An 11,706-nucleotide genomic window follows, 5' to 3' on the forward strand; every position below is an offset into this window, starting at 1 on the left:
ATCTATATTATATGTGTAGTGTTAATGGTTTGGCAATACTTGTTAATACTTCTGCAATAATTTCCTGGAAGAAAATCTCAGTTAATGTTTTTCAAGACCTTTTACCAAGTTCAGAACATAAGTTCAGCCTGGTATAATATTAAAAAACAATTTGATCTGCATTCTTTAAGCAAATTGAAAATGCTGTCATCCCTGTAATTGATAGTCTGCCTGTAGTAGGAATAGTATTTTGGTTTGTTTGTTTTAATTACCATATAGAAACTAGAAATAAGCATGTCTACACTAATACTAGGAGGGAGTGGACCAGTCTGTTCAGTGATACTAGCTTATTAAAAGTTGAGACTTTTGACTCAGTGTGAAACTGAGTCCTCTTTTTAATAGTAAAGCAAATCTATTTCCTTAAAGCATATTTAGGAAGAATGAGCAATATGCACGCCCTTATACTGGTGCTTTAGAAGAAGTGGTCCAAAGATCAACCGCTATTCAAACATTGTTGGCCAAACTCATGTTCTGTGGTCACCGTTTCTGCTTTTGTAGGGACCATTTTTGCCTTTCTTGCTTTTCTAAGACCAGGAAAATAAATTCACTATTTTCTATTATAAAAGATTTTCTGTTATATATTTCTATTATAAAAGATTCGTTATGTTATAAAGCATTGTTTCAAATATGAGAACTTGGCAAGGTATGCAAAAAATATTGTAGAGATAAATTTCACCATAGTCTGAGAACATGAGCTTTTATTCTAGTAGATGGAGAAAAATTGTTCCTCTCCTAGCTGTAGCCTGTGCATTGTGGTCCTTAGGGAGATTAATCTTTCTTCATGCTTCTTCTTAAGACAGTRTAGTTGGAACGATAGAACCAGGAATTGGTATTTGGTTAGCTTGATCTCTGTAACWAGAAACCCTACTTCATTTCTGCACTTAAGTTTGGGGAGAGTGAGTAAAAAAATTGTCTAGAGCAATAGGTTCCACAAAATCGCATAAAGTCTACGTTCYCTTCCATGGATTTCCAGGTTATATCACTTTATACAAAGGGAGAATTCATTTTTTTTCCTGTTAAGAAACAACAGTCAGGGCAGTATAATAGAGGCTTGGCTGTTTTCCAAAAAGACTGTCATTCTTTTTCTAGTTACCTTTTGTTTCTTGGTAGATTATAAAGAACGCTATACCTCTGGCTAGATGTTTGCAGAATTAATAGGGTTTTTCTGAACTCCATCTAAAACTGTAAAAAGGCTTTTTTGGTTGGTTATTTTGGGCTCCCTCCCACACCCCATAATTGCCTACATTTGCYGAATTGCTTACAATTGTGCCTAATTGCCAGGATTTCATTCTTGGCGTCCACACGGGCAAGATCAGGTTATTTTGGCTGTCGCTGCCCATTGTGGCTATGCCTATGTGATCAAGTACTCTCACCATCACCAAAGATCATGGAGGACACTGGGCAAGCTGCTCTGCGTGGCCCTACCTTTTGCGTCTCTTCCTCCACTGCTAAGGGTGTCTCCATTCTTTGGATTCTGTTTTGACGAAAGAGCTAGATAGTTTGAATTTCTGTTAATCCCTGAATTCAAAATATGAGGTATAGAAGCACCTAAAGCGTTGTGAGATCTTGCTGTTGATCAGAATAGTCCTGTTGTGTGTGCAGAAGCCCAGGCTCATCAAGAGCTTACTCCCTTGAGGATGGCACATCTCAATGGGCAGTTGCTGTAAGATAAATCATGTAGTTTGGGGGTTTTTTTTCTTTAACTTTGCAGAGTGATTTTTTTATTCTGGCAGTGGAAAAAAAAAATCCCAGCTGTTTAATAGCTAGAGGATTTTTTTGTTGTTGGGGGACACAGGATTTAACTCTGTTTTGTTTGTATCCCTGTAGGTGTGGCCATTTGGATGGTGACCCAAAAGAGGTATCTCCTGTCTTCACTCAATTCATTGAATGCGTCTGGCAGCTCATGCAGCAGTTTCCGTGTACCTTTGAGTTTAATGAGCGTTTCCTCCTTGAAATCCATGACCATGTCTACTCCTGCCAGTTTGGCAACTTCCTTGGGACCTGTCATAAGGAGCGTGAGGATCTGAAGTGAGTTGGCAGTTTGTGGAGCCACCAGTCTAGAAATCGCTTCAAATATCAAAAAAAAGGGCAGGTTGTGTTTTTGTTTTTAATGCAATTTTAAATTAGCAAGGGTAATGTTCTGTTGATAGTTGCTTATGTTCTACAGTGTGAAAAAATTGAAGATGAATTATATCCCCTGAAGTCAGATGTTTTAATTTGGACCACAGTAATAACTTGCAGATGTCACTTTTGGACTCGATATTGTCCATTTTAAATGATTATATGTTCCTTGGTGATGTATTTTGTGTTTATGCAATTAATTAAATACCATGTGGAAATAATTCTTAGTTGCCTTAATCTAATTCTGCTCAGAACAGCTAGAGTTATTAATCCGCTTAATGTGATTTTATTTTTTAGTGATTAGATCTTACTTGTATTTGACAGAATCTTTGAGAAGACCCACTCTCTCTGGCCTTTCCTCTTGCAGAAGAAGCAGGAGTTCAGAAATCCTTTGTACAGAGGATTTACAGCTTACAAAGAGCTTCAACCAAACACGCTACCTTTCAGTTTCCAGTAAGTTGCTTATTGAAGGAGGGAAGAACGGAGACCTTTTCTCACTGTAGTGGAGCTGGGTGACTCGGGTTTACTGAAATGCCATTTCACCGATTAGAGCAGCTYACTTTGCTTTTCCCCCTCCATTCCTCATCCATTAACTGAGAGTAGTAGCACACAGGTAGCTGCTAAGTGCAAATACTGTAATTTAAAATAATATTTGTTCTTTAGTGTTGAGAAAGGGGGAGAGAGGGAGGAAAAAAAAAAGAAGCAAGCAAAATAAGAACTTCAGATATGCAGCTTTCTCCCCTCTGCCCCCCTCAATACCCCCAAATTCTTGCTCTGACAGAAGCAGAAGAAGGTAGGCAATTTTTTAAAGATACTGCCTCCTTTTTACTGTATGATAAGGAAGTCTTTCATATATGAATTTCAGTGCCCAGTCACACCCAGGCTTGTGCAGCGAGGGTGGTTGTGACACAATGGGGTTTCTTGTAGTGTGTATTTGTGCATTTCTTTGCCCAGGGCGCTATAGCTGGAGCGGTCGGTTTTGCTTTGTGTTTCTCCCTTGCTCCTGTTCCCTGCTGAGGGAGAGAGATGGAAATATGTTTGTAAGCACTGCATGTGGTTACAGGAGGGCAAAGTATTTTATTTAAAGGAGGAAGGTAGTGTGAACCAAGAACTTGCAGGTGAACAGCCCAAGCCTCCAGTGAGTCTGCTACAGAGCAAAGCGCAGTTTCCTCTTGTTCTAATACCTCTCTCCAGAGTATGTGGATCATAAGGGAGAAGCATTTAAATCCTCAGAAGTTTTTATTGAACTTTGAAGCTTTCTGAAAATTGGCTCTTCGTACCGAGTCTTACAATCCACAGTTGTGGCATTTTTTTTTAAATCTGTTTGTAATCTGAATTGGTTGAAAATCCTTTTTCTTAGACATTATCTAGCTGCTGTTTGTCATGACCACCAATGTATGATTGGCCTTCTAATTCTCTTTTCTGACCTTGTTCTTGAGGTTTTGGTGCGGGATGTATAATCGTTTTGACAAAGGAATGCATCCAAAACAGTGTGTGTTGGATCATCTCCTAAGCTGCATGAGCCAAAAGATGAAACTAGAGGACAACGCATCTGAATTGGAAAATGTGAGTCCTGAATGTTAATAATAATCAAAATCACATGATAGTTTGAGCAAATTTAACTGGGATTAAAACAGGAAAATAGGGAGGTGATTGTACCACATCCACAGATTGTCACTGAACAATTTTTTCAATGTGCTGAGCAGATCTGGGCAAAAACAGGTTAAATGACGTAGCTGTAGTAAATGGGTTTGATTACCCAAACTCTGTTTGCTAGCTAACATATTTGGTGAATAGTTCTGGTCGAGTTCTGTTGCGGACTCACGATGTTCTAATTTTCTGAACAAAACAAATGTTAAAAGAACATCTAGGTTGCAACATATATTGTTTGACTTGTGGCAAATTTTGGGGGGAGGGGAAAAAGGGGCACACTTTTTTTCCACAAAGAATATGAAAACATAAAAATGTTTTTGTTCTTGGCTAGCCCACAAATTTTTCTTTTCATTTACAAGACATATTGGAAAAACTGATGATGGTCCAAGTATTAAAACAGTGGGATTACTTAAGTTGGCTTTCATGTAATGGCCAGAGAGTAACTGGATGATATAGATCAAATTATCCTCTAAAAATGGCCATCTTGGATCCAACTTAAGTGCTTTGTTAGGACAACACAGGGCAAGCTTGCACTTTGGATACTGTGGTCTGTGGCGTTGGGGAACGGAGGTCTTAATGGCTCCAGAATAACCAGTTCCTCCCCTTCAACCCACAATAATGAAGTAAACAGAAACAGGCTTTACAGAAGTTTATTCTAGTCAGATTGCCCAGAGTTATATATTTGTCTGTAGAGGGATACAGATACCTATCTCAGCATGGGGCGAGGTGGGGGGGAAAGTGCAGATAGTCCTGGAAGGGTTTTCACTGCTGTAGTTTTGTGTTTCTGTAGCTTCTCTGTAGAGCTGCCCGATAGGAGTGTGGGTTTTCTTTACGCTCGAGGCTCTGCTTGCAATAGCCTTTCCATGCATACTAAAAAAAAAAAATCAGGAAATACAGCAGTGAGGCATTCATCTAAAGATATGCCGGTGAGAATATCTGTCAGTGTCCTTTGCCAGGCTAATGTAAATGCTGAAAACTGTAGTTTTATTAACTAAATCAATTTCTGATGTTTCTATAAAAAACAACTTCACATGGGACATTGACCCGTACATGTTGCGTTGTAATCCTAGATTATGGAGCTGAAGGAGGCACTGAGGTACTCGACAGAGGACGATTATCTTGACAGTTGTTTGTTTTATATCCCTGATATTTGGGAATTTCAGCTTTCCTTACTTTTTAAATGTCTTTCTCTCTGTGTAGAAGCTTCCTTTCCTTGATGGTCCTTTACCCACCGAAGCCTGCTCCTTCCCTAAAATGGGAAGTGCTTCAAAGACGCCGATGCTTAACACTCCCCAGGATTATGAAGGGGAGCCACCTCCTGTGTTGACTAACGGTACCGCAGTGGGGGATGTAGAGGTGATGTCAGATGTGGACCAGAAGAACAAAGAGAACCTGTCTAAGCACCAGGACCCCCACGATCTTAAAGACGCCTTTGGTGTTTTGGACTCTGAAGCTAAGGATGGGAAGCCTCAGCACCCCTGACTGGCTCTGGAAACCGAGTTAAATGAACGGTGCACTTGCGGTGGTAAGGCATACGAGCTCCGTGCCCCGGCGAGGGCTGTAGCACACGTAACCATTTACAGCTAAGTGTTAGTATGTATGTTTGCGGGGCTGTTCTCCCGCTGCAGAGAACACGTTCTGCGTTTGGTTTGTTTTGCGTTACTGCAGTTGCAATGATGATGCGCGCAGAGCTGCCAAGAAGGCTGTCTTGACTTAGAGCGTAAACCTCATTTTCCAGCTGAAACGCGGTATGTGTTCAAGGTTTATAACTGCCTGCCGGTACTGGTGTTTCAAGCGAAAAGGCATCTTGACCAAATAACACGGACGGAGGGTTAGGAGTTTGACAGTGTTAATAACTTGAGTAGGAAAGATGCAATCCATTTATTTTCAGTGGTGGTGAAAGGTTGCAAATGCCATTTCAGTTCTTCTTAAAATGATAAAAAGTCCGTTCTTAGCTGGGAATGAATCTCTGCATGGACCCTCACCTTGTGGCAGAACAGATTCATTTTTTGTTTCCTATGCATATTTGTTAAAAAACAAAACCAAACCCCCTGTGCCTTTTCACGGAGACCATCTTAATGTCTAGCCATGCAATGTAGTATTTTTATTACTGTAGTGTGTAGTGTAGTACTTGGTCTTCTTTGTAGTCAGTATTTTTAAACTAGGTTTTGTATCTGCTGCTGGCTTCCCCAGACTGGTTCCCTGAGTTTAATAGCTTCTTTCTAAGCCAACCTTTCAGAAAATAAGCTTTTATGGATTTTACTTACTGATCTTGAGAGTGCAGCAAGCCACAAAGACGGCCTGTAGCACATCTATTTCTGATAGAGGGAGGATTAGAAATGAGAAAGCATAGGACTATTCAGATTTATATGGAACTTTTTGCTCTTGTTTTATGATCTTGGCTTAAAACAAGAGGATAATTTTTTTTGTTCTAAGCTGGAATTAATGTGCTTTTCTCAGATCCATCAATGAGGCCATAATTCTAGATGAGGTGTGTTCTGCTACTGAAATGTAGGCTAGAAGGATTACTTCACATCACGTCTTGAGCGCTAATAGCAAATGTTATCTGGGACGTTAAAACTACGTGAAACCTTACAGGCGTCTTGTCCATGCCATCGAGACTTGCAGAAGCGAACAACATTGCTCGTGGCAGTGAACTTTGTAATGTTRTGAAATGGGTGACGAAAGGTAAATCTGGATGTGGCCCATTCCTGGAACGGAGAGATGGACATCTTGGCTTATGGATCTGGTTCCGTCTTGGACTCACCTCGGCGCTTGTTATGCTACTTGGCTGCTTTAAAGTACGGTAACCTCAGCTGGAGAAACCGGTTGAAAGTGCGAAGTGTAAAAAGAAGTACATTCCACCTACACACAACTCTTCCGAAAAGACAAGGGCTCGTCTCCCCAGGGAGGAGGATGGCCCAGAAGAGCTGTACCAAAGTACCTGCTCTGGACAAGTTTCTCCTATAGGCGTGTCCAGTTGCACAGAGAGACCCTTTGCGCRGTTTAATTCGATATGCTTTTCAGCTTTCTTTGGATCATGTTTATATTAGATGTTGCCWTTTGGTCTTCAAACCAGTTTTTCAGTTTATAAAAAATTTTGAATCCAACCAAAAATATTCTCTGAATTACCCCCCCACACACACATAACCCTTAATAAAAAGTAGAAACATTCCACTATAGTATTGTAAAACGATATAGCCGTTGCTCGTACACTTATAATCTCATGTGAAACAACCAGGTTAGTTTCCGTGTTCAAGATGAACAGAGTAGAAAAAGAAAAAAAAAAAAATCATCCAAGTGTCTCACCGTAGGTGAGAAGATATCTTTTATTAAGCATATCAAAAGCCCCAATTAAGAAGGGCAGTACCAGAGAACGGGYGCTTTCTTCAGCGCCTAGAACGGCAATGAGAAACAAACTTTTTTAGTGTTGCAGGTTTTAAAATCTCAAAGCAAGTAATATTTAAGTCAGCTTAAAAAAYAGTTGTTTCCAAAGTGTGAGCAAGAGAACTGCAGGGAGCAACTGCTTTAAAAACTAAGCACGTGAAATACTGAAGCAGATATGCTTAAGCAGAAGACATTCAAGTTTTTTTTGCATGGGTACATATCAAAAATACGGTATCAAGCAGACAGCTGTGTGTTTCGTTTTGAAGAATGGATTGTGCCCGAAGTCTTAATCACACTGCACCAAATACGCACTGAGAAGTGTTGGGCAGATTCTTGCCCTTGGCCTCTTTATAGTGTAAAAGCTCRATTTCGCGTACATGCACTGGGCTGTTTTGAGCCCTTTGCAAGCAGACTGGTAGATTAACCCTGTTTCTCCTTCCTAGGTAGGAGAAGAGGTGTGGTGGATTGTATGTATGGCTTCCTAAATAGAGAACTCTTAAATGGTGAATGGAACCAATATGGGCACTTTTTAGGACCAATTCTTTTAAAAGTCCTCCTTCTCTTACATGATTTCTAAYGAGAATTAGAGATACAGAATTATAGACAATTTTGACTGACTACTGAAGGATTTAGGCATACTGTTTGTTAATCTTTGTATAAGAATATTTTGCAAAATGTTTCTATCAATGTTTACACGCTGCCTTGTCTTTTGAATTACCAGAGGTTACCTTGGAAAAAAAGTGCAGTGATCTTTGCTTATTCCTAAAAGAACGTGACACTGACATCTCCTGAAATCTTTTATTCTTGACTGCGATATTACTTTCTGTGTATACAGCCGTGAGAAGATTACTTTATACACTGAAAATATTTATGAGCTTTTAAGTAACCTTGCTGCTTTTGACTTCAGTAACAAAACAATGCATGACTTGATACTTTGAAGTGTAAAACCTCGCCAAAAAAAAAAGGGTAATGATCTGTCTTCTTAAACCTCTCGGATATAATATATACAAACTTGGTCAAAGTCTACGACGTATTTAAAGTCGTTCGTGCCGGTGCTGTAGATTTAGGTGGCTGGAAAAAGATTCCAGGGTTTCCTGGAATTCCATGAGATTATTTGTTTGAAAACCAATTAGTTGGAAGCTTCTTAGTTTGGAAGATAATTGCGGTGTGTTTCAAGACCAAAAAAAAGCAGTTTAAAGCACTGCAGCACGTCCTCAGGTCCCCGATCAACTAGGACTGGYTTCCTACGGCGGCTGCTAGACCCTTGCAGAAAGACTCTGTTCGGCTCCTTAGGGAGCGCCCTGCCGGCTGACGGTGGTGAGTGACTCGATTGTACCGTCCCTAAAAAGTATTCAAGGAAATCTTAAAAACTGTTACGTAGATATTGTCTTATGTGAGCGCTGTATGGGAGGAAAGTTGCTATAACTTATTTATTCCCGGTTGAACCTCCCTGCRTTGCTACAGCATGAGTTCTCTCTTGTTCGCAGCTGTAGAGCGAACGACGCAACCTGCTGCTTTCCCTTTGGCTTCCCGCAGCGGGGAGGACGGAGAGGGAAGAGGGATCCCGGTGGCGGTGGGTGGGTTCTGCTTATGTGCAGCTCTTCTGTTTCTGGAGGATGGCTCGCTTTTAACAGGACACGCGGGTGGCTCGACGCCTGCACCTTGGCTCTCGCGCTTGCTACAGATAGGTGCAGCGTTGCATCGGGAAGTGCCTAGTCRTCCGCGTTAAAGCTACTACTTCGAAGTAGAGGAGGGACCTGCATAGCTTTATTTCTCGGTGAAATGTCTTAATGTGAATTTCAGAATGCTGGATTCTTAACTTATATTTTGCTTTACAGTTGTCAGCGACAGACAAAAGCAAACCAGTGCTTTAYAGGACAAAAAGGGAATATTCGGTTTGCCTGTAGATGCTGTAGTTCTCAGCCCTCTTTTATGGTAAAGGCTGCTTTTTAAAAGCACATATATGTGCTATACTCTTAGCTGCGTTCTGTTCCTGACCTTAGTGAATGCCTCTTATTTAAGCGCTTAGAAGAAATAYTCTCCCGCTATGCGGGTGCTTGCTGCTAGCTGAAGCCGCCTTGAATAGGATGAAGAAAGAGATTTGCTTGTAGGTAGCCGGTAAACTTGGGTTTGCTGGYGTCTGGGAGCCTGGTGAGATTCCCTGGGAGCGGAAGCACTTTGCAGGATCGCTGCCTTGAGCGAGACCCGGTTGGGCTGCAGGTAGGAATGTCCAAATTGGGAAGTGCCCGGCGTCTGCTGTTTGCGTTGGGTTTGGTGATCATGGGCCCTAATAGTGTCCCAAAAAGCACCTTTGCGTGTTGCACAAATGAACCTGTAACACGGGCGGGGAACGCGTTTAAAAGAGCTTTTGTGCCGGATGCGGTTTCAGTTCGTGTTCAGGCAGATTTGGTCTTTGGGTAGCTTTAGCGCCTGGCAGTTGCCCCTCAAAAGGAATAATTTCTTGGCACTATTCAGTAATGAATACGCACAAGTGACCAAAAGAACTCAAAATGTCGCTGTTTCCCTTTTTTTCCCCTTCACCAGCCCTTTGCATTGAGTGCTGGGATCATTTTTTKTATGGACCCAGGGCAGTTATTGGCAGCCGATGCGATTCCTTGTTTCGGTTCTGTCCCTATAGCACACGGGCGCATCCAGCGCCTGAATTCTGCTGGCGGAAGAGTTGATCCTGAATGCGGGAGTTGTGTTTTAATGAATACACAGCACTTAATATAGAGGAGAAAYGTCTCAAACCAGGTGATGTCCAAGTCCATGCTTTCCTGACCGTCTAGCACTAAGAGTAGCTGGGTCGGTGCCAGTCGTAGTCAGTGTGATTTGTTAGGGTAAGTATTAAAACATGCAGTGCTGCTTCCCTTTGACGTCTCTGAACTGCAAAGCCAATGCAGAAAAGCGGGTGGGTTGAAGTGGTTGACCTCTATCTCTTCTCTTAACGTTCATCCGTGTGCGTATGGCCCTGTGCGTGCATCCGTGTTTAATGTAGCAGCGTACTACTGGAATAACTTGTAGCACTGGATCTAGTCGTATGTAACTGAGCACAAACGTGTACCTTTCCTTATCATCCGCAAACCGATCTTYGTAGGAACTTGCCTAAAATTGTGTAGTATTCTGCTTCGAGGTCTAAATGTTTTTGCTGTTTCTGTAAGTCGGTTGCTGTTTTTGTCCTGAGTGTAATTGTTGAGGGACAGTTGTATAAAATCATGTATGATTAAATACTCTTGAACGTGCTGCAACGGCCGTTTGCGTATAAGTCATTTTAGTTAATGCACTGCTTAAAAAAAAAAAAAAAAAAAATGTTTGAAGGAGCACTGTGTCCTTTTCCTCTCAATGTATTTGTCTCATGAAGTTTCATTTGTACGCTGGTTTATTTTTTATTTCCCAACAGAAATAAATACCTTGCCTTTTTCAAGTAAATGAYTGGTCTCTTCCTTAAATTTCAACTCAAAGCAGAAGTTCACGTTTTGAAATGTGAAACCAATTAAGACGAGTAAGTAGCAGGCTGATCTCAATCCGAGCGTGATTCCACGTCCCCGTCTCTTACAGAGCAGAAAGCCGGTGACCTCCCTGGTTTCAGCGGGACCAGCGAGCGCAAAACCACCCAGCGTCTCTAAAGAAGCAACGATGAAACATTGTTAAATCCCTTAGGAGCTTCGGTATATTTGGTTGCTCCCATTTTTTTTTTCCCTGTTGTGTATTAAAAACTAGTAGCTTTTCAGCGCTTTCTTTTTCCTGAAAAGCTGCCTGCCCTTCACCCATGGATAAGTCTTCACCCCATGGATAAGTCTGTCTGCAGGTGGCATGGGGCTGACTCCAAAGCCTACTGAGAAGCAACTAGGACCCTGTCCCAGCCCATGGTAGGGAACTGAGTCTGACCTCTGGGGGTGCCGCACGTGGTAGCAAGCGAAGGGATTTTTCTGGGTAACTTCGTGTGAAGAATTTGCAGTGCATTTGCTGATGGTATCATTTAAAAATGTTCTTTTATCCAGTTCCTTTGAACCATAAATTCAGTATTGAGTCACGATTTTTTTTTTATTTAATTTTTTTTTTATGAGGACAACTCAAAAATGGAGAATTGGGAGAATGCTCTAGGAATGGGCCCCAGAGCGATATATGATTACCAGTCCCTGATCAATGCTATCCCCTAGCACTGTGGATCTTAAAAGCGTGTATTTCTTTTCTATGGCTTAAGGCAAAAATGTGCCCGACAGGTGGGTATTCTGAATCCTCAGATGTTTCAAGTCTTTTTTCTCCTTTTGCTATTTTTAAATATTCTTAATATTGCCAGTGCAATTATTCATTTACCTAAATTAGACTTTCCTTGCATTTAATTGGATTATTAGCGTGAAAACTGAATGCAATTGTTAAAGCTGTAATTTACATTTCAGGGAAACTTATTGTGTATTTGACAGCATCTTTGCTGAGGGTGATTTAAACCTCCTTCTCTGCTGAAGTGAAGTTAACTTTGAGGGGTCAGGTTTCATTCAGAGTCAT

The 11,706-nt window shown here is 41.2% G+C and overlaps 1 protein-coding gene across 1 annotated transcript in view; it reads left to right on the forward strand.

Annotated features, from left to right (window-relative positions):
• MTMR8 (myotubularin related protein 8) overlaps positions 1–8,467 on the forward strand; it is a 41,675-nt gene extending 33,208 nt beyond the window's left edge. Inside the window, exons 12-15 of the mRNA XM_026086245.1 lie at positions 1,867–2,067; positions 2,485–2,613; positions 3,600–3,726; positions 5,014–8,467. Of these exons, the coding sequence (XP_025942030.1) occupies positions 1,867–2,067; positions 2,485–2,613; positions 3,600–3,726; positions 5,014–5,295 (739 nt within the window). The 3' untranslated portion in view covers positions 5,296–8,467. The remainder of the gene's footprint in view (positions 1–1,866; positions 2,068–2,484; positions 2,614–3,599; positions 3,727–5,013) is intronic.
• The last annotated feature ends 3,239 nt before the right edge of the window (positions 8,468–11,706 follow it).

Source organism: Apteryx rowi, unplaced genomic scaffold, assembly GCF_003343035.1.
Source record: "Apteryx rowi isolate R43461 unplaced genomic scaffold, aptRow1 scaffold_69, whole genome shotgun sequence".
Lineage (NCBI taxonomy): Eukaryota > Metazoa > Chordata > Aves > Apterygiformes > Apterygidae > Apteryx > Apteryx rowi.